Here is a 24,188-nt window from a genome sequence, read left to right as displayed (position 1 = left end):
TAAGGACCACACTCCACTGGGAGATGGGAGTCGGCCAGGCCAGCGTGGGTCTGGCCCACTACCCCCTGCAAAGTGGAAGCTCAGAACTCCCCAAAACTCAGAGAACTGGACCAACCTCAAAAAGTAACAGTCCTTTGAGAGGAAGGGCCATGATTCAGTTTCTATTTAGATTTTATTAAAAAAAAAAAAAAAAAAAAGTAAAGTGCCTCTTATTAAAAAAAAATAATAACAAAATTGACATGAACACAGGGCTCCTGTGCCGGGCAGTGTCAGTCTCCCTTAAAGAGGGAGCAGGCAAGGTGGAGGGGCTGAACTGGGGGTTGGGCTCCGGGGAGGAGTCCAGGGTGGACATGGGGAAAAGGGACACACAGGTTCGCAGGCTGGGATAGAGGAAGGAAGGCAACAGTCTCTTCCCTGACTTGGAGAGAAAGGCGTCCATCGTCTAAAATGGTCTCCTGGTCTCACGCTGCCCCTGTCACACGTGGCTTAGTGTGACAGGCTGGAAAGGTCCGGCAGGTGAGTGTGAGCCCAACGCCTTGTGAGGGCAGTGGTGGCAGTGTGGCTCTCCGGTCCCTGAGGTGACGGGATGATGGTTGTAACAAGCTGGCCAGCTGGCAAGGGAGGAACCACGGAGCCCGAGCCGGCTTCTGCTTCTGCGGGGCCAAGGGGCAGCCGGTGGTAGTGGGATAAGGCAGAAGGTAGAAAAGGCCAGCTGGTGGGGACTGCCAGCTCTGTCTCAAACCACCACTCGGCGAGCCTGCCACGCCGCGGGTCTGTTGGTGCGCATGGAGTACTGTGATGTCTCATTCTTCTCGCTTCACATTTTCAATTGTTTTTTAAACAAAGGGCTCAGTTTCACACAGGGAGCACTGTTCTGCCCAGCCAGGCAGACCCCCACCTGCAGCTGGGCCCTCCCGGGCCACGGCTGTCGGTTGGAGGGGGCCTCGCTACTCAGCGGCAGAGCAGCAGGCCAGCGGGCCCCATCCCCGAGGGCTGGGTGCCACAGTGGTGTTCCATGAGACGCAGAGGTCCGGCCGGCCCCCTCTGAGCACTCATGGCCTCTGAAGCCAGGGTGGATTCCTCTACCGGTGCGTTCACACCACGGAGTCCCGGATCTCAGAGCCCAGGCGGACCCGGGGCCGGGGGCACACCGGGGACACCTCCACAAAGCTGTCCTGGATGCTGAGCGGCCTCTTCTCTGACTCGGTGAAGACGCGGGGCGCCGGGGAGCTATCTGACAGGGCCTGGTAGCCTCGGTGGTCGAGTGGGGTGCTAGGGGGGCCTACGCCATTCAGCGGCCGGGTCTCAGGGGGCAGCGCCACAGGGCGGGTCTTGGGGTGCACACTGGCACACTCCCCCTGCTTCAGGAAGACTTTCATGCCAGCCCGGTGCCGGTAGAGGAAGAATAAGATGAGAAGCACCACGGCGAACACGAACAGCACGCACATCACCAGGAACTCGGTCCAGTAGGACTTGTCTACACCCCAGCTGGCCTTGCTGCCGGCCGGTGCGCTCACCCGAGACGTGCTGATAATGACCGGCACGCTGCCGCTCCGGTCTGCTCGGTCTGGTACCACATCCTCTACCACCTTCGGGTCGTAACAGGCGACCAGCTGCCGGAAGCCCTCCTCCAGTGACCAGCACTGGAACACCCCCAGTTCCTGCTGGCTGCCCACCAGCAGCAGGTCCCCAGTGGGCAACACACGGCAGGAGGCTGAGGCATTGACGGGGAGATCATTGTGCAGCCAGAGCCGGGTGGCCAGGTTGGAGAGCAGAGGGCAGGCCAAGGTGTTCACCGTGTTGGGCTGGAAGTAGACTTGCTCACACCGCTTCTCGCCTACGGACAGAAGAGGCACCGGGTAAGGGGGGGACCAGCATCCCCAGTAGCCCCAGGCTCGCCCCACCTCTCTCGGGACTGTACTCCTTGTGCCATGATGTGCCACTGGGGACTCTAAGTCTGGGACGAGGACATGAGGACAGGCATTTACACCTACCCCTGCAGGGCCTTCTCAGCAGACCTGGCCCCCACCTCAGCTCCACCCCTTCACAGGGCGACTTACCTGTTAGTACAGAAGACCGAGACCCGGGTGAGGAAGCATTGCAGAGATCCATGGTGTTAGCCCCCTCAATGTCCTGGATCCATGGCCTGAGGACCAGAGAGTCAGAGAGAGGCCCGGAAACCATGCGCCCACATGGCCCCACCCCCAGTGCAGCACAGGCCCTTCTCCGGCCCTGCAGCCCCACGAGGGCCTGGGGTTCAGGGACCGCCAGCCCGAAGACGGAGTAAAAGGCAGGTGGCTTCCCCAGGCTGAGTCCCCATGCCTGCAGGGTCTGAGTCAGCATCTCCTCTGTTTACACAGTATTTATTTCAAATACAAGTTACTATAACACTTCCCTGCATTACAGAAGCAATATGGACCTTGAGAAAAAGTCTGGAAGGACAGCTGGGTCTCTACGCGCGTCTCTTGTCTCTTTTAAAGCAATGCACGTGCACCGGCGTGTTTAATAAAACATCATCAAGAATAAAAGTAATTTGTGAGACACTCACAAAACCTAAAAAACTCAACCAAGTACAAACGCTGAAGACACCACAGGAGTCACACACAATCTACCAGCTGGTGGTGATCGTGACAGGTGGCAGTTTGGGCGCGTCCTTCCGGGGGCACACACGTGTGCTCAAATGAGATTCTCTGAAATATAAAACTGGCACCAGGGCTCCCTGAGCGTGAAGCAAGGACACTACAAGTGGGACAGAGTCCATTTTTATTTAAAATACATCTATTTTTGTTTATTTCACACATATATAGAAAAACCTGGTAGGGCATATATCAAAATCTCACTGCAACTCTCTCTAGGTGGTGGGATTCGGGATCATTTTTGTTTACACTTATCTCTACTTTTCAAGTTTTCTACACAGACATCTTCCAACCCAATTTAGTGCTTCTGAAAGCGATTTTTAACCCGTTCGTTAATGGATTGTCGAGCGGCTCTTACTTTTCGTTAAACACGTTCATGCGCCAGCCCCCAGTCTCCTGCAAGGCTTTTCAGAACTGGGACCCTTCATACTTTACCAAATGTACAAAATGAGGTCCCCGGCTCTACAGATGGGTCAGGCAAACATCATTTACTAACTGAACCAGAGCACTTCCGAGCGTGGACACAGAGGCGGCCGCCTGGGGATTCTACAGAGGGCCTAGGGAAGGTGCTGTGGGGCCGCGCACAGGGATGGACAGGTGGGAAGGGCCGGCAGCAGCTCTCACCTGGAGGCCATCTCAGGCTGGTAGAGGCTGATGTGTCTGCATCTGGAACGGCTCCAAGCACAGTAGGGGTCCCGGGCGAGCACGCAGTCCCCGCAGCTCTGGTAGAGACTGCAGTTGGCGACGGGCACCTGGACCACACCGGAGTAGGAGGCGGCATAGAGCAGCCCCTGTGTGGACACAGACACGGCGATGAGAGGCGAGCGCGGGCAGCCAGGGCCACCGCCCACAGCCACAGCCGGCCACTCCCCAAGGAGCCTCCTCTCGTGCTCCCAGGCACCCCACTCTCTGCTGGCTTATGCTACGAGCCTGATCTTTCCATCCTGGTGGTGCCAGGGTGCTTGTCAAGAGCAGAGGGGCACCCAGGCGCGCTCCCTCGGGCTCCTCCCGCTCACCTTGCCGGTGTCCAGGAGCAGGCTCTGCACGGGCTGTCCCGGTGGGAAGATCTGGAGCTCCTCAATGATGTGCACCCTGGAGCCCACGTCCACCGCCTTGTGCAGTCGGCCATCACCTGGAACACGGACGGCACTCAGGCCCATCTCCCAACAGCCGGGGCTCCCGGCCCCTGAACCTGCCCTGCGGTCGGCACTCACCGGTGCCCAGGAAGAGCACGTCGTAGGTGCGGTGCAGGCCACGCACACGGTGGACGGCCACTCGCTGGTAGCGGGCCTGGGGCTGCAAGAGCAGTAGCTGGCTGCGGACCTGCCCGTCCATCAGGAAGTGGTCCTTGAGGAAGTTCAGCACGCGGTCTGGGAGCTGCAGGGACGAGCTGATCCTCCTCTCCCGGGCACTGTTGGTGATGCACTGGAGGAGGAGACGGCGGTGTGAGATGGAGAGTCGCGGAGGGCCGCACGCGGGAGGGGACGCCTGGAGATGCGGCCAGGACTACCGGTCCGGACTCCCCGGTGGACAGGAGGGGTATCTGCCCACCGCTCGGAAGCCATGGCACATCACTTGTGGTTCGCATGCGGCCAACGCGCTGATGTGGAGGCCCAAGGGCAGAGCCTGGGTGAGGGGCACCCGAGGGCCCTGGCTGGCAGGGCCAGTTCCCCTTCCTGCCCAGGCCCCTCAGCCTCAGCCAGGCTTCAAGAAGCACAACCACCCTTCCTGCTCCTTTCGCCAGTGCTCAAAGGAAGCCCTGGCCGGCCGGGTTTCCTAGTGTGGGGGTCAGAAGGTACCCTCTCGGGGCCCCAGGGAACTGAGGCCCAGGTTGGGGACAGCCCACGACGGGAACAGTGACACTCTTCCTTGGCTCTGCTCCCCCCTCTCACTTTCCTGTTCCCTCATGGTGCTTCCTGGAGTCACCTCCCATATCAACTGCTGACACTCATATCTTTGTTTCAAGGTCTGCTTTGGGAGGAAGCCTCTGAGGCTGGAAGGACCGAAGGATGGTGTCCCCATGGCTGGGCCACTCACCCAATCACTAGATAAGGAGCCCACAGCTGAGTAGGGGAGAGGCACAAGCAAAGGGACAATGACAAAAGCACACACTTAAGTGTCTGGATGGGAGCACACTGGCTCACCCTGAGGCAGGTTCCAGGCATTCCAACATTTATAGCCACATCCAAACCAGTAAGACAAGCAGGCCTGGACTTTGGTCCCCACTTGATAAGAAAACAGACTCAGAGAAGCCAGCAGGCTGTGGGGAGCCAGCTCGTCAGCACCCAGTACTCACCGCTCCAGGCCGGGGTGTGGGCACTGCGTGGGTCACCGTATACCACTGCTGTGTCTCACGGTTCACCTCCTTGTAGAGGCCATTGAAGGCATTCTGCACGTCCCTCATGGTGAAGACGCAGACGGCAGAGCCCTCGGTGGTCCCCCTGTGCCTACAAAGGAAATGGCTGGATGAACCCAGGAGCCCTGGGCGTGGGATGCGGCCAGCTCTTGGGCCCAGTTCCGGTCATCCCCCGCGCCCTCCCATCTCCAGTTAGGTTCCGGGGGCCGTACCACTGGGATGTGAAGACCCCGTAGAACAGGGTGTCATGCCAGTCCTGCGGGCTGGGGCTCAATGTGAAGACGTCCTGCAGCACATTGAACGGGAAGCCGTCGTCCGGCCGCGAGCATAGCAGCTGGGCCTTCAGGAAGGACGTCCAGCGCTGCTGCAGGACCCGCTCGCCGCCCTCGTCCCCCTGGGGGAGGGAGAGAGAGGCCGGGCTTACGCATAGGCCAGGGTGGGGAGCCTGGACCCCCCTGTGGCCCCTTCCCAGTGATAGCTACACAGACACCAGAGGGGCCAGCCAAAGCCAGGGAAGAGTTCCGTTTAAAATCAGGAAGACACGCAGGCAGGGTCCAGGTCCCATCACTGGGTGGCTGGCCGAGTAAACAAGGGTGCCTTCCTTACTGCAGAGTACCCGGAACGGACGGGGGTCTGCCTACACACAGGGAAAGAGGTCACGATTCCCCGCGAACAGGGACCCTAAGTACCCGCACTGCAGTAGAACTCCCGTTTGTAAAGTCTTTTAATAATATAAACACCTATATATTTACACGGACACCAAGAGAAAATAGATTACCAAGGAACGTTCTAATCACCTGTGGTGCAGCAGGAGGATTCTGGCGCTAACAGTCAACGTTTAGTTGTTGCCTACCACACTCCTAAAAGCCTTCCGGGGATAGACTTAGCTCACATAACAACTCTGAGAACGGTCTTATCGTGCCCACTGAACAGATGGGGAGGCTCACTGAGAGGGCACGGGACTTGCCCAAGGTCACAGGACCAGTGGGGTCGGAACTGAGGTAGCCTGGCTGGAGTCTCTGCTCTTTGTCGCGATGCCACACCGCGTCTTTACATTGTAAGTGATTTTTGTGTGTACTTTTCTGTACTTTCCGCATTTTCTTAAAAAGGAAAAAACGTAAGAGCTATGTCAATTTAAAAGGAGAGAGAGAAAAGCAGTTAGCCAAGCTGTTCCTCCTGGAGGACAGAAGAGGCCTCCTGGTGTTTCCTGATCCTGTACTGGGGGGACTTTGGGGTCTCTGGGTGGGCTGCCCCCCTCACCTTGCAGATGCGGGCGATGCGGGACACGATGGTGTTCTCAAAGAACTCAAACTCCTGGCCAGTCTCGCTGAAGAAGAAGTAGATCTTGTCATCGTCCCCTTGCAAGCTGCCCAGGCTCTCGGGAATATAGGCCGAGGCCACAAACGCTGGGTCTGTGGGACCAATGGGGAGTGCAGGGTCAGCCTGGGAATCCCAGACAGCGAGAGACCCTTCTTGGTCTGGCCCTGAAAGGAGAGCGTGCCCCTCCCTGGGCTCTGGGCACTGCCCACTGGGTGCGTGGGGAGGACTTCACCTTGGAGCCAGTTGAGGGAGCTCTCGGTCTTGGTGGGGCGGAGGCTGTGGCTCCGGGAGATGGCTGGGTCATTCCCTTGGAAGCTGCTGACAGTTCCGGTGTAGAGCTCACCATCTGCCAAGAGAACATTCCCATGGGAACGGCTCCTCAGCACAGCCCCTTCTCCCTACTCAGGGCCCAGAGTGACCCCAGCACTGCCTATCTCGCTTGAGGTGGACAGGGGGGTGGGAACTGGGAAGAGCCAAACCCAAGGGTCACTCTGCGCCCCCCGGGACTCAGCCTGGCGGGGGCCCCATCAGCTCAGGCCTGGGACCTATGCTGCCCACCTTCCCACCCCCAACACGGAGCCTCACCGAACTCATCCTGCCACTCTGCCCCCAACACTCACCAACCACCAGGGCCGTGGACTTGAAATTGGGGTCAAAGGGACAACGACCCTTGCCATCTTCCAGGAGGATGTGCCCCACCTCGTCCTGCGCCAGAGTGAAGCTCTCCACATTCTGCAGGGAAGCAGAAGAGCTCAGGGGCACACCAGGGAATGGGCGGGCTTGGAGGGAAGGAGGGGGTGTGCCAGAGAAGGCAGCTCTGGAGGGGTGAAGTGGGAGGCAGACCACCCTCCTCATCTCTGCACCCAGAGCGCAGCGCGGGCCCTGGCTGCTAGGACCGTCTGTGGTGGACACTCCTAGCCCCAGTGACCACAGAAGAGACGTGACAGGACTCAGAAGGGGCAGCAGCAGGATTCAAACCCGGGTGTGTCTGACTCCAAAGGCAGTGCTCCCACCCTCTGCTAAGGTGTGTGTAAAACAGAAACGCGACAGTGAGTGCGTGTGAGGAGGGGCGTGGGAGGTGGGCTGTGGAACTGAGTGAGGGCAAGGGAGAGCCTGAGGAAGCAAGAGAGGGTATGAGTCCTGGGCTGGCCGGGACCTTTGTGCCCGGGGTGTTCCCTTGCTCCCCTCCCCGCCCCCACACCGGCCACCCAAGCCACCAGATCTGGGGCTGGGCCTCAGGGCTCTCAGACCCACTGCTCCCCCAAAGCTTCTTCACCCTGGGCCCGGCCCTGGACCAGGCACCGGGGCTGGGCGACAGCTCCCGACACAGAGAGACGGGCGGCTCCCAGGCCAGCCACAAGCGAGCCCGGGCAGAGAGGGGCACTCACGATGTAGGTACACAGGGGGCTGAAGGCCGCCGTGCCGCAGGTGAACAGGTGGGTGCTGTTCAGAGGCAGGAGGATCTTGATGTAGTTCTGACAGTCGCGCTGGGGAAGGAGGGAAGAGGAGGTCAGGCCCAAGCACGCCACCAGGGGGCGCCGCCAGGCCCTCAACACCGGCATGTTCGGGGCGTGCGGGGCAAGCTTCTGCTCTCTGGCGCTCCTCAAACCCCAGTGCAGATGAGAATCCAGCAGGGTCCTGGGGCAGAGCAGACAGGTCCACGGAGTGTGTGTGCTGCAGGGGAACCTGGGGGCTCGGCCAGTTCTGCGTTGGGTAAACTTCTCTTCAGTCTGGGAGTGAAGGCACAGAAGCCCTCCCCCTTGGGGTGTCTTGGCCCCCAGAGGTCTTTTTTTGGAACCTCAGTGAAAACCTCTGGTCCTCCACACCTGCCTGGTGAGGTAAGCCACAGCCCAGAGCAGGACCCCGGACCCCAGACTCATGATCGCCTCTGCAAGGGTGTCTAGCAGGTGTCTCCAACAAAGCATCTGACTGTTCCCCAAACACTTTATCCTCAAGACTTTCCCCTTTCAGCTGCTCAGGCCCCAAAACTCACGGTCAGCCCCAACTCCTCTCTCAGACTCCCCTCCTACCCCCGATCTCCCATCAGGAAGTCCTGGTGGGCCCATCTTTAAACTACATCCGGAATCTGACCATTTCTCACTTCCTTTACTGGTGTCACCCCCGTCTGGTCCCCCTCACTGGGCTCCCTCCCTCTGCCCCTGCCTCACAGAGGCCACTCTCCACCACGGCAGCCAGAGTGACCCTTTTTAAACACATGCCAACCACAGCACTCCCCTGTCCAGGCCGCTGGTGGTTCCCCAAACACCTCGCTCAGATTAAGTCCAGTCCTGCCCGTTCTCCAGGAATCCCACAGCCAACTCCCTCAGCAACATGTAGTCCTGACGCAAATGTCACTTTCTTAACGAGGTGTGGCCTGACTAGCTGTTCCAGTGGCTGCATTCTGCCTGTTGTTCTTTCTTCTTTTTCATAATCGTATTGCCAGTGTCTAAAAGGACTTGGGCACAGAGTACGCACTTAATAACCGTTTGTCCATTAAAAGAAGTCGGGGGCAGTCAGGACTTGAATCTGTGTCTGAACTCAAGTCTGGGGCTCTTCGGCCTTCACCTCAGCCGCCTCCTGCTACACACAGGACAAGAGGTCTCCAGGAATAGTGGGGAGTCCTCCAGGAGAACCCCAGGCTGGACCAGACCCCCATGCCCAGTGGTCTGGCCAAAACCACCCCAGGATGGGTCAGACCTGCTCCCTCAGCCCATCCGCAGAGGGATACCAGTCACTGCTCTTGCTGGAAGCTGACTTTATTCGGTTCTGATTAGGCAGGTGCCCTACACGTACTAGCTCACTGAAGCCTCATGGCAAGTCCTGTAAGAGAGGTATCATCATCCCCATTTTACAGGTGGGGACGCTAAGGCTCAGAGAGGCCAGTCTACATGTCCCGGGTCACAGAGATAGTTAAGTAAAGGGCCAAAGCCAGGTGTGGCCATCTCTGAAGCCTAAGCCCTTTTTCCCAAAGCTGCCTCCATGCTGGGCCCGGCGCACTGCTCTCCACCCCTCCTTCGGCCCAGGTGGCCTCCAGCGGCTAGCTCACCTGTGGGTCCTTGCCCTTGAAGCTGCACTGCTGCTTCCTCTCGGCGTCTGCACTCCACAGCAGCTGCAGAACAAGAGCAGGGGAGCGTGCAGGTGGGAATGGAGGGGGTGCCCGGTCCCTCCTCTCCCATTGGCAGCATCTTCACACCCAGAAGGTCCATCTTTCCGTCCATCCGCCCCCTGCCATCCTCTGCCCAGCCTAGCCAGACCCAGGAGTCATCTCACCTCCTGGTACGTCCCGCCAGGCAGGAAGCTGGCGCTGCTGTTCAGAGCAAAAAGGGCCTCTCGGGCACCCACATACAGAGTCCTGCCATCCCTGCTCAGCAGAAGGGCTGTGTAGTTGGAGACGTTTTCCGCTCCAAATCTGAGGAACGGCCGCTCTTTGGAGCCTGGAGGGAGGAAGACGGACATTACCTGGGGGCCATGCCTCCCACGAGAAACTTCTCCTACCAACCTCGAGGATGGGCTGATCTGAGGGAAGGGAAGTGAGCAAAGCAGCACATGGCAAGGAGCTGGTGATGGGCGGATTAGGCTGAAAGGGGAACAGCATTCCTGGACTCTCAAACATTATGTAAGACACAAACGCACAGAGATGAACGTAAAAGAACATCTATTACAGCGCCATTCACATTAGTGAAAACTTGGCAACAACCTAAGTGTCCAACCATAGGGGACTAGATGAAAGGACATTATTAACACCACACTCTCGGATATGATGCAGCCGCTAAAACTGATGTTGTATTAGAAACACCAGAAAAACAAGCAAAATCAAGAGAGGCATGGTCAAAAATGAAGCAAACTAAAATATTAAGTGATGGGTTTTGAACATGTAATAGAATAAAAGAAAGGAGCCTTCGAGTGGCATCAGATCCAAGGAGAAGGACCTGTAAGGACAGCCCACCCCACCCTGGTCCTGCAGCAAACGATTTACGATGGCCGAGGGAAGCAGACTCGGGGCCCTGGTCTTTACCTCTTACCCCCAGCTCACAGTCCCTGGTGGAGGATTTACGGTTATAGAACAGAATGCACACTGTTACCAACCTTGACCTCAGGAACCTGACTGTACAACACAGACATGCTGTGATGCTGGGTACCAGGGTTGTTACGGAAAAAAATGGGAGTCTCTCTCTCTTCGGGACAGCAAAGAGGGCCACAAGATATTGTCAACAGTTAATGGAATAAGAAACGGAGGTTTAAGTATAAAAAAAAATTTTTTTTTAAGTTTCTTTATTTTTTTGGTAACCTCTACCCCCAACATGGGGCTTGAACTCATGACCCCAAGATCAAGAGTCACATGCTCTACGGACCGAGCCAGCCGGGCGCCCCTCAGGATTAAATTACAGAGGCAACCCAATATAGCGGTAGAAGAATGTTTGCAGGAGGTGGGGAAGGCTGATGGAAGTGATGGAAAGCCTTCTTTTTCTCAGTAGCAAAGCAGTAAATCAGGTAAGCCAAGAAAGAGTGGTGCAAGCATTTTACTGAAGCCAATGGAGGAAACCACTGTATTAACAAAAGTCTAACTGATTTAAAAGTCGTCCCCTTAACCAGGCCCGAGGCTGGGGATGACGGAGGCATTGGTCACTTTTCACAGTAAGTACTTCCACGCTTAAAAACGAATTATGTGCATGTATCCTGGATACAAACTTGAAATACCTTTCATTGTTATAAAATACATAATAACAGGGGCGCCTGGGTAGCACAGAGGTTAAGCATCTGCCTTCGGCTCAGGGCGTGATCCTGGCGTTGTGGGATCGAGCCCCACATCAGGCTCCTCCGCTATGAGCCTGCTTCTTCCTCTCCCACTCCCCCTGCTTGTGTTCCCTCTCTCGCTGACTGTCTCTATCTCTGTCAAATAAATAAATAAAATCTTAAAAAAAAAAATACATAATAACAGGGAAGATTTCTAATTATCTACCACCAAGTGATGATGACAGTTATAAAACAGTAAGTCTAGTTAGATCTTATTTTTTGTGGGAAAAGTATAAACAGAAAAAGATGGAGAAAAAAAAAAAGAAAGTGGGAAAAAACCCAGGAGGATGAATCACAAAATGCTGAAAATTGGCATCCCTGGTGGGAGTATGGGTAATTTTTTTTTCCTTTTTACTTGTCATGTTTGGATTCTATAATTAGCAGGTTACTCTTGTGTAATGCAAAAGAAATAGAAGGAAAAAAGAAAGAAATGCACATATCTAACCAACCAGGGTACCGTTTGCGCCTTGAGCAACTAATGGGTTTGAAGAGAAATTATTTAAAAAATTCGAAGCAGCTGATAAGAAATGAAAAACAAGCAGAAATGAGCCGCCCTGCCCGGCCTCAGGTATCTCCTATCTGACCAACAGATTATGACCACGCAAACAGACACGGTCTCATGAAGCTGAGGCACCAACAGGAGAACATGCCAAAAAGCACTTGTGAAGACAGCTTCATGTGCTGTTAACGTGGTGAGTGTTTTTACGGACCCCCAGCCTGGTTCCACAAAGGGCGAGAAAACAAAGAACGCAGTGAAACGTAAACACTAAAATCAAGAACAGAGAAAAAAAAAAAAAAAGGCACCAAACACAAATTCAAGGAAAACACCTAAACTGGAGAGTAAGGGCATGTTCACATGAGCAGGTCAGAAGAGATCTTCACACAGCTACTAGAGATGGGTTGTGCATTTAATGCCGAGCCTCCTGGTGGCTGAGGAGAAAAGGGAAACAGAGTGACCTTGTTCTCACTGTCCAAGAAGAGGAACACATGGCAGCCATTCTGGAGAAGCTAAGCTTTTTGTCTAGCCACTAATGCTGAAGGGAGCCCTCAGGTGGGACGTCCTAGCAAAGCCAAGGGGACATGGGATGGATAGCATCCCGCCAGCAAACAGGATGACAGAGCTCCCAAGGCCGCTCTTCACAATGTCTCCCGGTGAGGGTGAGGAGGCAAGGTGACCAGCGCAGGAACCGATGGGAGAATGGGTGTGGCTCTGTAGCTGGGAGTCTTATGATGCTCTAGGAGCAAAGCTGGAAGTGGGGGGGAGGGGGCACTGGGAATTCATGGGGAAAGTCACGCCTCACATCCGGACCCCAAACTCTGGTGCTGAAACCGTAGGGCAGCTATGCCCCGCAGCAGTCGAGGCCTGTCTTGGAACTATAAAGCCCAGAACTGCACGAGACTCTAGGTCTTCTGACCCCAGTTCCCAACTTCTCACCACTTACCCGCACTCTACACGCTGGGAAGCCCAAAAAAAGTTTCTAGGACTAATCCCCCACTTTTCCCAACCACGAAATTTCCAAACACAATGGGGCCCAATTGCGTTGCTTGCACTATGTGCCGATGACCTTTTGGAACAGCCTGACCTTTTCATGCTCTGCTCCTAGGAAGTCGCCCCCTGAAGAGGCCCCTCCCGTTGGCCAGCACAGGTCCACACCCGGGAGGGCGCAGTGGGGCAAATGTGCAGATATTAAGCCCCGCAGGCCAATGACAGCCCTGCGAGGTACGCACTGTAGTTATCCCCAGTTTACAAAGGAAGAAACCAATCTTCAGAGAGACCAGGCCACTTACACAAAGCCCCACAGCACAAAAGCAGCTCTGGTGGCAGGCTGGCTTAAGAGGTCTCCTTCCCGAAAAACCCCTGGGCAGCCAACTCCAGGATGCAGCAAAATCGCCCGAAAGGCCTGACCTCCAGGTCCAGGCCTGCCCTACAGATGCTGCCACTGCGGACCTAAGATGGCCTGACCATGTGCGATTTTACGGGCTCCCAGGTGATTGTGAAGAGGGAGGCCCACCGACCACCCGTGAGGAGCACCATGCAGGGCCTCTGGACGGCAGTGCAGGCGCCGGGTCACTGACCTTTAGCTGTCTCACACATATCATGGGGACAATGAGGAAAATACAACTCCCAGTGGCCTCACGACGAGGAGTCCGGGAGACTCGGGCAAACATCTTCCACATCGCCTTTGCGGTTCTCAGAAGGCAAGGGCTGTGTCTCAAATTTGCCAACGCTTATCTGCCCGCACAGGCGAGGCATCTCCCCAGGGCGGGCTGGAAGTCTAGGCAGGAGGCTGCACTCAGAATCCATCCAGACACAGAAATGCCGAAGGTCAGAGATAAGCTGCCATCCAGGTGGCAGCTCAGCCCTACTCGGGCCTGGGAGGGAGTGGAAAACTGCCAAAGGTCATGTAGACAGAGCGCGGCCAGCTTGGAAGGACAGCCAGGGCGCCAGCGACTCACGACCCCACCCGGCCGCACCTCCTCCAGTCATACTGGGAGTACAGTCAAGGAAATGGCAATAGGACAGAGGTGGGCGAGGGGCCCGATACCACGCATTCCCCTTCTGCGCATTCTCGTCCTTTGTCCCCCTGCCCTGAGCCTCTCAGACCAAAGCTGTGGCGTCCTGAAGGCCTTGCTCCCCCGGGGTCCCCTGGCCCAGTGGACTTCACCAGGGCTGGGCCACGGGGCTGGCTTCCCAACTGGGGAATCTGACGAGACAGATTAAGAGTATAGGCTCAGGAGTCAGAGGCCTGGCTTCAAACGCTGCCTCTGTCACCTAACCATGGTTGCCACCAGGACAAGCCACTTAACATCTTGGAGCCTCGCTTTCCTTATCTGTAAAATGGGGATAATAGCACCTTTCCTCATAGGGCTGTTATGAGAAGAAATTAGATTATGTATGTAAATAACAACGTACATAATAACCCACATTTACCGAGAGCTTCACTCAGAACAACTGTGCACACGTTAGCCGAGTGTCGGCATGGTGTCTGGCACGCGATCAACCCTTGACTGGATCAAAAACAAAATCCGAAAGCCCTGCAGGAAAATCCAGCCCAGCGAGGGCTGCCAGCAGAGCAGGGCTGTTTGGAAGCGCTGGGCCTCCCTCGTCCTCAGGGTTAAAAAAACTCACGAGGGGCGATGCCTAAGCCAGGTCTGCAGCTGGTCACGCGGGGGTCTCACGGCCAGAGCATCAGCTCTGAAGCCGGACGGGTGTCACAGGACGTGCCGTGTACCTGAGCGGGATTTTGCTCCGTGGTGTTCNGCGTGGCATTCCTGCCCAGGTGCCTGCGGTCACCTCCAGAGTCACTATACAGACGTCTGTGTGGGCCCTGCCTGAGCTTGCTGAGGTGTGTGTGTGTGTGTGTGTGTGTGTGTGTGTCTGTGCACCCTACCACAAGGCTTGTCCATGCTTGTGTGTTTGCTCTGGGTTGCTTTTCACGGAGAGGTGACTGGGAGGGTTGTTGGTGTACTCCATTCCCTGTGAGTGTTAGCACACCTCGGAGGCAGCCTTAGCTTCTAGGCTGCTCTCTGTGTGGCAGAGAGAGCGTCGTGTGTGCTCTCCTGGGCGGCCTGTGCTGCTCACACATCCTCCACGTCCTCTACCCAGCGGGTTAGTCCAGTAGGGAGAAAACTGGTCTGCCTGAGGCTGTGGCCGGTTCTCCTGGGCAGATGAAACCTTTCTGTCCACCCTGGGCAGGCCTGAGCTGGTGGTGGCTCCCCCGGGGCTCCAGGAAGGTAGCACAGGGGCTGGCCTGGGGCTGCCTCCTTGGAGAGGGCACGTGGGATGGGGCGCGTCACAGCGACCTGCAGGGCCCCGCTCCCCCAGCCCTGGGGCCTGGGGCTCTCCGCAGGAAGTGATGCGGGAACAACTCAGCCCCCAGCCTCAGCTAGAGCTTCTCCCCTTCCCTGTGACTCAGCCGGAAGCTCGGAGCTCTCTGGGGTGAGACGGGAATAGGGCTCAGCACGGTCTCCACCCAGCCGAGCCAACGAGCTGCAGCAGGGCCGTGAGTCAGAGCACCACCCCACCTTTCTCTCCACGGTGGCTCCTGGCACCACAGCTGACGCTGACCTGGCCTTAACATCCTGCCCCCCGCAGGCCCCAGCAGGATGAGGCCAGAAAACACCAGCTTCTCCAAGGACTGAAGAGGCGGGAAGGTGCTCCCCGTGCAGGGAGGCAGCTCGCTGCCCCTCAGCTCGAATCACAAAGTCCCCAGAAAGGGGTCTGGGCCCCGGGGACAAGTGCCCGGGAGCCTCCCGAGAGGCTCCATGAGAGCACCTCTTCTCCACCAAGGCGTCACACTGGACTCTTAGACCCACCTGCATCTGCAGGAGCACCACTCCTAGGGCAGGACTGCTGACTCAGCAGCAAACGAGGGCACGTCAGCCGCCCTGGACGCACATCCTCCCTCTACACCGCACCGCCCAAGTGCTATGGCAGGGCAGCCCGAGGGACCGGAAGCGGCGGGCCAAACTACAGTCACCAGGCCGGTACCAGGGCAGACTCCCCAACCAGGGAAGGATTACTCTCTGCAAGGAAAGAGAGGCTGTGGGCCAAAAGTCCTCCCCATGCTGAGGTAGCCAAGAAAGAGGTAGGAAGTCAAGGGAACCCAGCCTAGAAGCATCCCCTGTTCCTGGGGCAGGCATACTTAGGGAAGCCCACTTCCCAAATGGCCACGGCTATGGCTTCCAGCGAGTGGGCCAAGAGCTCCTGCCAGAATCACCAGGTGGCCCCTCGCCCCTCAAAGACAACCACCACCTGGTACCCACCTGGCCAACAGGGCCCTAACCCAGGACCTGTCATGAGCTGCCATCACCTCCACCAGGACCAAGGGCAGCTCCTCCAGCCCTGGGCTCAGGGGTTGGCTGTTCCCTAACAAGCCCTCTCTCCGGAATGCCCAAGAGTCCACCTTCCTCCCTCACACACGTCTCCTGTTTTCTGAAGAAACTGGGACCATCGGGTATGGACAACCTCAATTTCCCACTGCCCCCCTATCTCTCAGAGGCCAAGCCCCGTGTCATCAACCTGTGCGTCTCAGAAAGCCGTTTTTTCTTCAATATTCATCCTAGAAATCTGTGGGCCTCCCTGCTCTCCTCTGCAGCCAAGCTCCTGAAGAGAAGAGCCGCCCAGAGCTGTCTCCATTCCTCACCTCCCACTCACCCCTTGACTGGGAGTCAGGCCTCAACCAGCCCCACACTCGCCAGGGCCAGACATCACCTCACTGCCAAACTTCAGACACCGAGGGGCATGGGCTCTGCAGCACCCGGCCTGGTGGGGGTCCCCTGTCCCCCAGGTGTGGGCTGCATTGGCCTCAGGGTCACTTCCCATCTCCCTCCCACTCCTTCTAGGCCTCCATCCCTCCAAGAGCTAACTTACAGAAGCACCCAGTACACATTCTAAATGGACGAATGCATGGAGTCCTTGTAGGCGGTTGTGAAGGAGGTCTTACACCTGAGGTTTTCAGGGGAGAGCTGCCTGCCGTCGGCCAGTTAGGAAGAGTGGTGGAGCCAGGACTGGAACCTGGGCTGGCACTCTGGCATCTGTGTCATTAACCTAACTGCAGCCACTCCAGAGTCCGCTCTTTAATGCCGTCCCCTGGGGTCTGCCCTTGGCCTCGAGATCACACACCCACACCCATCGCTTCAACAATCCGGACACTGGCAACCCCCCAGATCCCACCATTCAGTGCAGATCTTCTATCCAGTGGGAGACCTGCCATGGCCGCCGCCCACCACCACCCCCTTTGGCTTGGGCTCTTGTGTCCTGTGTCACCCACTGGAAACCTAGACAGGTTCCTTCCTCCCTCTCCCTCACCCCACGGACATCCAATCCATAATCAAATCCTGCCCATTTCCCCTCATCACTACTTGCTAAATCTATCCCACTCACGATCTTTGCTACCACAGTCCTGAACCAGGCCAGCACCTTTCCCACCTGGGAAATCCCAACAGCCCCCCAACGGGTCCCTGCCCCCAGCCCAGCCTCTATGCTGCAGCCAGAGGGCTCTCTGGAACTGTCCTGGGCCTGTATAAACCCTCGCTGTGCCCCACTGTCCAAGCCCCTAACTCGCCAGCCCTCGCCAGTCTCCCCTGCTTCAACTGAGTGACAGCAAGCTGCAAGTCAAGGTCCTAGTTCTCGTCCCTCCTCTTTATTCAGGCCTGGAACGCCCTTCCTTCTCACCAATTCCTACTCATCCTTTGAGACTCAGCTTGGTTTTACCTCCTCCAGGAGGCCTTCCTGAATCCGCAGCTGGGTGAAGGCCCCCTCTCTGCGCCTGTCACCTGCCCTTCACACCTCTCACGGCACCCGGGCCACGTGGTTTGCTGACGGGCTTTCTGTGTCTGTCTCCTCCACCTGGCTGAGGGCTCCTTGAGAAGCAGGGAATTTGTACCATCTGGCCAAGTAAGGTCTAAGGAGTTGTTCAAGAAACAGGTCATTGAATGAATGCTAAGTACCAACTCAGGTACTCTGGTCCAGGGAAAGGTCCGAGATTCAAAGAGGGCAGCCTAAAGGTCCCGAGGCCTGTCGCTCACCAGAGTGTGCCTGAGGAGCACTGCCCTGCTCGGCCCTCTCCCCAAGGCACTGACCACTCAGTCCTGGGAGCTCAGGGCCCAGACAGAAGCATGATAGCTGACAGGAGAGAGGTCACGAGGGGTGCAAAGGGGAGCCACACCGCCCATGTGTAAGTCCTGACTTATCACTGACCACTGACTTATCACTGTGCAGCTCTGAACACGGAAAGGCCAGATAAATGCAGCGTGGAGAAGTGCCAAGTCCCGCTCCCCGGTTAGGTGGCTGCCAACCATCAGGATGGACCCTACCCAGGCCCCCCTGCTCCTCCTCCCCACCCTCGCTCTGAGTAAACAGCCAGCACTCTGGCCACCCCAGAAGCCCACTTATGCAGAAGACAGGGGACGAGGGCAGGTGGGGTTCCAGCCGCCCGGAGGTAGGAACCCCCCTGAAGAGTTGGCTGGTACTCAGCCCCAGCGCAGGCTGCTAAGTGGAATGGGGGCCCAGCCTCGCCAGATCACCAGAAGAGCTGGAAAACTGGATTTTTACCTTACATTTCCTGAGTTTTAAATATCAGCAACTAATTAAAATTTCCTAAAACATTTGGAAGGCAAAGAAAATCTATTTCCGGGCTGGCTCTGGCCTGCTGCCCCCCAGGGTGCAAACCTGTGTCTGAGATGTTTGCTCCTGGTCCCCTGGGTGGACCGTTATCTCCAACCGTGGCCATACCATCAGAAGCCTCAGCCGGATCGCTTGTGCCCATCCGGGGAGTGACCTCGATTCGTGTCTTTACCAGATGGACACACGTAACCTATCAGTTATTCAAGGGCGAGCTGGGCCACTTTGCTGCCTTCCCGCATTTCTCAGCTGGAGCTGGAGGCAGCTGTTCTAATGGAGAGAATATGGTTCTCGAGGCGGAGAGCTGCGGCCCACGGCTTGACCCCAAACCTTCCCAGCCGCACGATCCTGACCATGTGAGTTAGCTAGTCCAAGCCCCCGTCTCCCCACGGGCTGGAGCAATGCCATCTCCAGAACCCGGCACACAGTGGGTGCCCCATCCTGGGCGCCTTCTTTCCTGTTTCCGTTAGCACCTCTCCGAGGAGGAACAAGGGGAGGACAAAAGGAGGGGAGCCTGCTCACTTGGCCCCTGTTTAGAAGGAGTTATGATAAAATAAGAGGTTTCTGCCTACTGGACCCACCGAAACCCCCTCCCCACAGCATGCCCCCATCTCTGAACCCTACTAATTGTCAAGATGGGCGTTTCAAAGGACCCATCAGTGCAGACCAGAGAGATCCCACAGAAAACATGTCAGATCTCAGTGGCAGAGCCATATGCCTTAGACAAAATACTTCACCTCTCTGAACCTCAGGGGTCTTATCCATAAAATGGGGATAACTTTACCCACCATGTAGGGCGAAACAAGACAGCTAAGAGCCTGGTGCCCACGGTAGTTCTATACCTATTACTTTACTTCCACCTTCTTCTAAGCACTGAACACCGCAACACAAATGTGAGGACGCCAGCTGTGCCGCCTACAGGCTGGAGGCGGTCCTGCCCCGTACCACAGAGGAGGCTCAGAGAGGCTCACAGAGCAGCGGCAGCTAAAAAAGGACCAGGGAGACTGCACGGGGCTAGTCACAGAGAAAAGGGCTCGCCTGTGGCCTGACGATGGCGAGAGGTGGGGTGGAGCCTTTACGGGACCTCAGGCATCTGTCCCAAGACGGCTAGCTCCACGTGAGCCGCTCTCCATCCTGGACACAGGGGAGCCTGGCTGGGAGGACAGAAAGCAAGAAGAGGGGCAGGGAGGGCTGAGAGAAGCTCCCCTTCCCCCTCACCCCCAGGGAGGGCCCCATCAGAGGTCTCTCCACCCATCCTGAGCACCCACGGCAGTGAGCAGCGTGGGGGTTGCGTCACAGCCTGTAAGAAGGGGACAAAGGAAAGAGTGACTACAGAAGCCGAGTCCAGCCTTTTCTCCGGGCTCTGTGTCATCTTCTGTCTCCCCTGCATGGAGGATGAACGTGCAGGTGTATCCAGATGTGCCCCCAAACTTGTGCAAGCTTCGAGTTTTGCTGGGCTGGCCTACAGGCATTTCAACACCCAGCTGAAAATGTGGGTTATGCACAGGGCAGCGTGGAACCAGCCAGGGGCAGGGCGGAGGGAGAGGTGAGGTCCGGCCCCAGGCAGAGGAGGTTCTTAGGGGCAAAGAAGAACTTCAAAGAGCTGAACCAGGAGCCCTTGAAAAGTGCACTAAATTCAGCAGGACCCCTTGGGTGACTTGCTTGGCTTCCATCCCAGAGCAGAGGCTGGGACCTGCACTGTTCCATTCCCTGACCTGGCCGGTCTTGGCAGCTAGCAGAGGGCCTGCCTACAGCCAGCGCTCAGTGGCAACCAAACGGATGCAAATAACCTCACCAAGTGAGGCAGGCAGGAAATTTCCACCGCAGAGAAGAGAGGCCGCTACCTTTTACTGGGGACGGAGCACGTGCCAGGCACCGCGCCAAACGCTTTCCATACATTATTTCCTGTAATCCGCTCAGAGCCCTGTGAGATGGGTCCTGCCATTATTCCCAGCTTGCCCCAGGTGGTACAGTTAGGAGGCAAGCTAGTCTTCAAAGCCCAGCTATTAGCGCCCATAGTTACAGCTCTTTCCACTTGGCTCTGAAGGGCCATGAAGATGCCAGGCCACAGCACAGAGCTGAAGACAAACGCTCATGTGGAGTTGAGGCCACATCCAGGAGGGAGGCCTGTCATCAGCCAGCAAGACTCTGAAAGCGGCCTGCACTGGGGGCTCCTCGGGGCAGCCATGACCCTGGGTGTCCACTCCAGGATCCGAGGACAGGCAGCTGATTTGTGCCAATGCCCAGTTCCTCGGCTCAATGGGGTTTTGTTGACTGCAGTTTGCAAGGCCTATGGATTTATTTCCAATCTGGTTTGGAAACACTCTGTCCAGACCTTTCCAGACAGGCACTTCTGGGGCAGGGGGAAATTAATAACTCCTCTTAATTACCCAAATAAGGGAACTCAATAAGACTTTCATGAGCCAAAAGAGCAGGTTTGCTTTGTTTCTTTCCACACGGCCTGGCTGGGAGGCACTGGCCTTGCAGCTCACACACTCAGAGCCATTATTTCCACTCAGCAGCTCTCTTCTGAGCCTTTGGTCCTGGAACTTCAATCTGCACTTTCCAGGGCAAGAGAACCAAAATTCCACACACTTCTTTGAAGCATTCCTTCCAGAGAGACAAGTTACTTCCCCTGAAGGCCTCTCCTTGTCTAGCTGGCTCAGGAGTCCCCAGCTCCCCTCCCCCTCTTGGACACTGGACGAGACCAGAAATGGGGGATCCCCTCCATCATGGTCCCAGGAGTCTGCTGCAGATTAATAGCAATGAGGGTTCCCTAGGAAGGACCCCACACATAAACTGGACGCTCCACTTCTAGACACTTTGTTTCAAAGCACAGACACAGCTCACTGTCCCTAGGCATCCAGGCCCTTGGGGAGCTTCGGTGGGAATGCAGTAGGGGAGGACAGGTAGCAGGAAAGGAGGGTAGAGTCTCTCCCTCCATGCCTCTCTCCCTGTTCTGTGAGGGAGGGGCCATAGGCCCTTGTGCCCAGAGTCCCCATGGTCACCTTGGGCCTACCCAGGATAGGCACACTGCCAGGAACATCTAACAAGCCCCCAAGGATGAGGCAGGAAACTGCCTGTGTGTGCCTGCGGCCACGCTCCAAGGGTGAGCCTGTTTAATCACCAGGGCATTCCCCTCTGGGGCTCCCTGTATCAAGGGCCAGGAGGAAGTCCAGGGAGGCAGGCCCTTCGGGGTGTGGTGCATATCAGTGAAGTGTGGATGTGTGCTCACGAGTTCAGGTGTTGGGTGCTGCTAACTATTCCAGGGCTTTGGGGGGACTAGAGAAAGAGGCTCCCTCTGGGCCGACCCAGTCTCAGGAACACAGCGGGAGCTTTGTCTTTTACAGGGGCCACAGCTTGGAAAGCAGAGTATCAGCTGCATTTCTAGGAGCTTTGAACCTGTTGAGGGACCCCTCTGCACAGTGCATCTGTGCCAGTCCCAACAGGTGAACCTGTGCCTCAGCCCTCTGGGAGTGTGGATGTTAACATACACGGATCTGGGGGAGAGAGGTGCACAGACATCCAGACCAAAGCACCAAGTGACCTGTGCGGGGGATGCTGGGTGTGTGACAGAGCCTGGCAATAGTCACAGATTTGTGGAAGTGGGCCAGGTCTTAGAGCTGTGTGGGTAATAACCACCAAGTGTTCTAGCCACTCTCAGGAAGCAGGCCTTCTTGGTTCCCCCTCACGGCTCCCCAATTATGCCTTTCAGTGACCCTCTGACTGGTCCCCGGCCAGTTCCAGAGGTGGACACAAGACCTGCTGCACTCGCTATGGCTCTGTGAGCTAGCCCAGGGCCGTAAGTGGAGCCCATCAGAGCACTTGTTCCCACTTTATCTCCCTCCTCCCAGAGCTAAGAGGGTCTAAGGACAAAGAGAATTGTGGCCACAACCGAGAAAGTGGCAAGGCAGTCGGCCTGGGTCCGGATACATTTGTTTATCCTCACTTAATGAGATGGAGCACCCAAGGGACTGTGGTCAAATGAACACTCCAGCACCACCCCCACCCCAGGCAGTCACCCTGGTTCTGTGCAGGATGTGCAAGAATGAAGCCTGCGCTTAACACGTAACAATAACGCCAGCTAACACAGAGCGGTTTCCATGTACCAAGCCCAGGCCTAAGGACTTTTCAAACATAAACTGATTTAATCCTCACAACCTTGAGGTACGTGCTATTATTATCCCATTTTAAAGATGAGGAAATCAAGGCCCAGGAAGAGTTAAGTAGCTTGCTCAAGGTCACATGGTTACTAAGTGGTGGAAGCAGGATTTGAACCCAGGCTATATTCTAGACACCGTCTTGCAATGTTTCAGATAGGGTTAGTCAGGGCCACAAGGACCCTAAGTTAATCTAAGTGCTGATTCTGCTACTCTTCCCTTTTGTACACAGAATGCTTTCAGGGGTGGGGATGCAGTAGAGAGAAGGAAATCTGGTATACTTTCAATATGCAACCTCTAATTTATCCATTTTTTATTCTATTCCTCCCGGTGTAACAACTAACAAGTTAAAGGGCTTGGAGAAACATCTACTGACCCCCTATAAAGCTTGTACCCACAAACAGAACTCACCTAGTTTCATGAAATCTCCAAGACAGCCTTGCAAGGTACCTACGACTGTGCCCATTTTGCAGATGGGCAAACCAGGGCACAGGGAGAAGGGGATTAATTGCCCAGTAGTAGAAATGGGCTTAGAATCCAAGTCCCTCTGATTTCAAAGAGGAGCTGGAGAAGCAACAAGATGTTAAAGGAGCAGAGAGAGGGGAGAGCCAGGGGCCACAGAAGCAGGCATGAGCAACAGGTGAGGGACCTCACCAATCAGAAAGGTACTCCCAAGAGGAGTCTCTCCCAGGGCCTAGGAGTCTCAGAGTTGCCCCCATCCCTGGCATGATCGCTCCTGGGCCCCGGAGGGATCCCACCATGTTCAGGGATAGGCCAGGGTGAAGGGCTGGAAGGGAAGATGGGACTCTGTCCCGCGGTGGCTCGGGAGTCCTGCTGCGACTTGCTGTAATACCAGAACCCCAGTGTTTACAGGACGGCAAGCACTGCCCCCTCCACCCCGGGACGCCCTCGGGGGCGGCACCGCGGCTGGCTCTGGTCAGCATCAAAGACAAGCAGATGGGCAGGCGGACCAGCGGGTAGCCAGCCCCGGGGGTGGGGGTGGCGGGTGCCACCGCCGAAAAGGACGCCCTACCGAGCGGCGAGCTTGGACGACAGAGCGGGCGAGAGACCCCCTCCCCGCCTACTAAAGGAAAGGAAGAAAGGGGCCCGCGCGGCCCCACAGCTGCCCTCTCCTCTCTCTCCCTCCCCGCAGCGCTCTGAAAGGAGGAGGGGTCCTAATGGACCCCAAGCCTCCGACAGGTCCCTTCTTCCCTCCCTCTTTTGTCACGGCAGCCTCCGCACAGGCACCTCCCGACCGCCTCCCCTCCCCCCGACCCCAGCCCGCGCCCCCGCGGGGTCGCCCCAGCGCTCACCCAGAGGCAGGCTGATCCGAGGGGCGAGCGCCTGAGTCGGCGGCGGCGGCAGCAGGAGCAGGAGCAGCAGAAGCAGCGGCGGCGGCCGGGGCGGCAGCGCGCCCCGCGAGGCGGACGGTCGGCTCCCCCGGCCCATAGCTGAGCTCCCGACAGCGGGGAGCGACGGCGTCCTCCGGGCTCCGGCTCAGGTGGCTCAACTTGACTCGCGGGCTGCAGCCCCGCCCGCCAGACCTGGGGCGGGGGGGCTGCGGTTACGTGAAGGAAGTCGCACGGCTAGCCCCGCCTCTCCCGCTCCGCTCCCGCCCCGCCCCCTCCTCGCTCGCAGCGCTGGAGGCCCGAGGGGTGGCCGCGTGTTGTGGCAGCTCGGTGCGCGCCTGGAGGGCGCCAAGTCCGGCGACCGTCGCCGCCGAGGCCGCCGAGGCCGCGGGAGCACGGGGGCGCGGAGAACGGACCCGTCGTTCTTCTCCCCCCCGCCTCTCAGGC

At 57.1% G+C, this 24,188-nt stretch overlaps 1 protein-coding gene across 1 annotated transcript; it reads right to left on the bottom strand.

Moving 5' to 3' along the window:
• Positions 1-162: 162 nt before the first annotated feature.
• On the bottom strand, positions 163-23,912 carry SEMA4B (semaphorin 4B). Its single transcript, XM_040642808.1, has 14 exons — positions 23,706-23,912; positions 9,583-9,746; positions 9,359-9,421; positions 7,701-7,799; positions 6,933-7,044; positions 6,545-6,658; positions 6,253-6,404; positions 5,205-5,386; positions 4,933-5,083; positions 3,851-4,061; positions 3,653-3,768; positions 3,261-3,427; positions 2,061-2,146; positions 163-1,837 (listed from the first exon to the last, which is right to left on the bottom strand). Exons 1-14 carry the CDS (start codon positions 23,839-23,841, stop codon positions 1,095-1,097), a joined length of 2,496 nt encoding a protein of 831 aa, XP_040498742.1. The 5' UTR covers positions 23,842-23,912; the 3' UTR covers positions 163-1,094.
• Between the last annotated feature and the right edge of the window lie 276 nt (positions 23,913-24,188).

The sequence above is a fragment of the Ursus maritimus genome, unplaced genomic scaffold (assembly GCF_017311325.1).
Source record: "Ursus maritimus isolate PB19 unplaced genomic scaffold, ASM1731132v1 scaffold_27, whole genome shotgun sequence".
Lineage (NCBI taxonomy): Eukaryota > Metazoa > Chordata > Mammalia > Carnivora > Ursidae > Ursus > Ursus maritimus.
Note: the sequence above shows the minus strand (reverse complement) of the source record. Positions and strands in the feature narration are given on the sequence as shown.

Bases quoted from the DNA above. Each gene is read 5' to 3' on its own strand.
- SEMA4B (XM_040642808.1), bottom strand. From the start codon at position 23,841: ATGGGCCGGGGGAGCCGACCGTCCGCCTCGCGGGGCGCGCTGCCGCCC. The intron at 7,045-7,700 runs GTGAGTGCCCCT...GCTTCCCTGCAG, and splicing joins GCCCCCTGTGTACCTACATC to AATGTGGAGAGCTTCACTCT. The intron at 6,659-6,932 runs GTGAGTGTTGGG...TTCTCTTGGCAG, and splicing joins GTCCACGGCCCTGGTGGTTG to ATGGTGAGCTCTACACCGGA.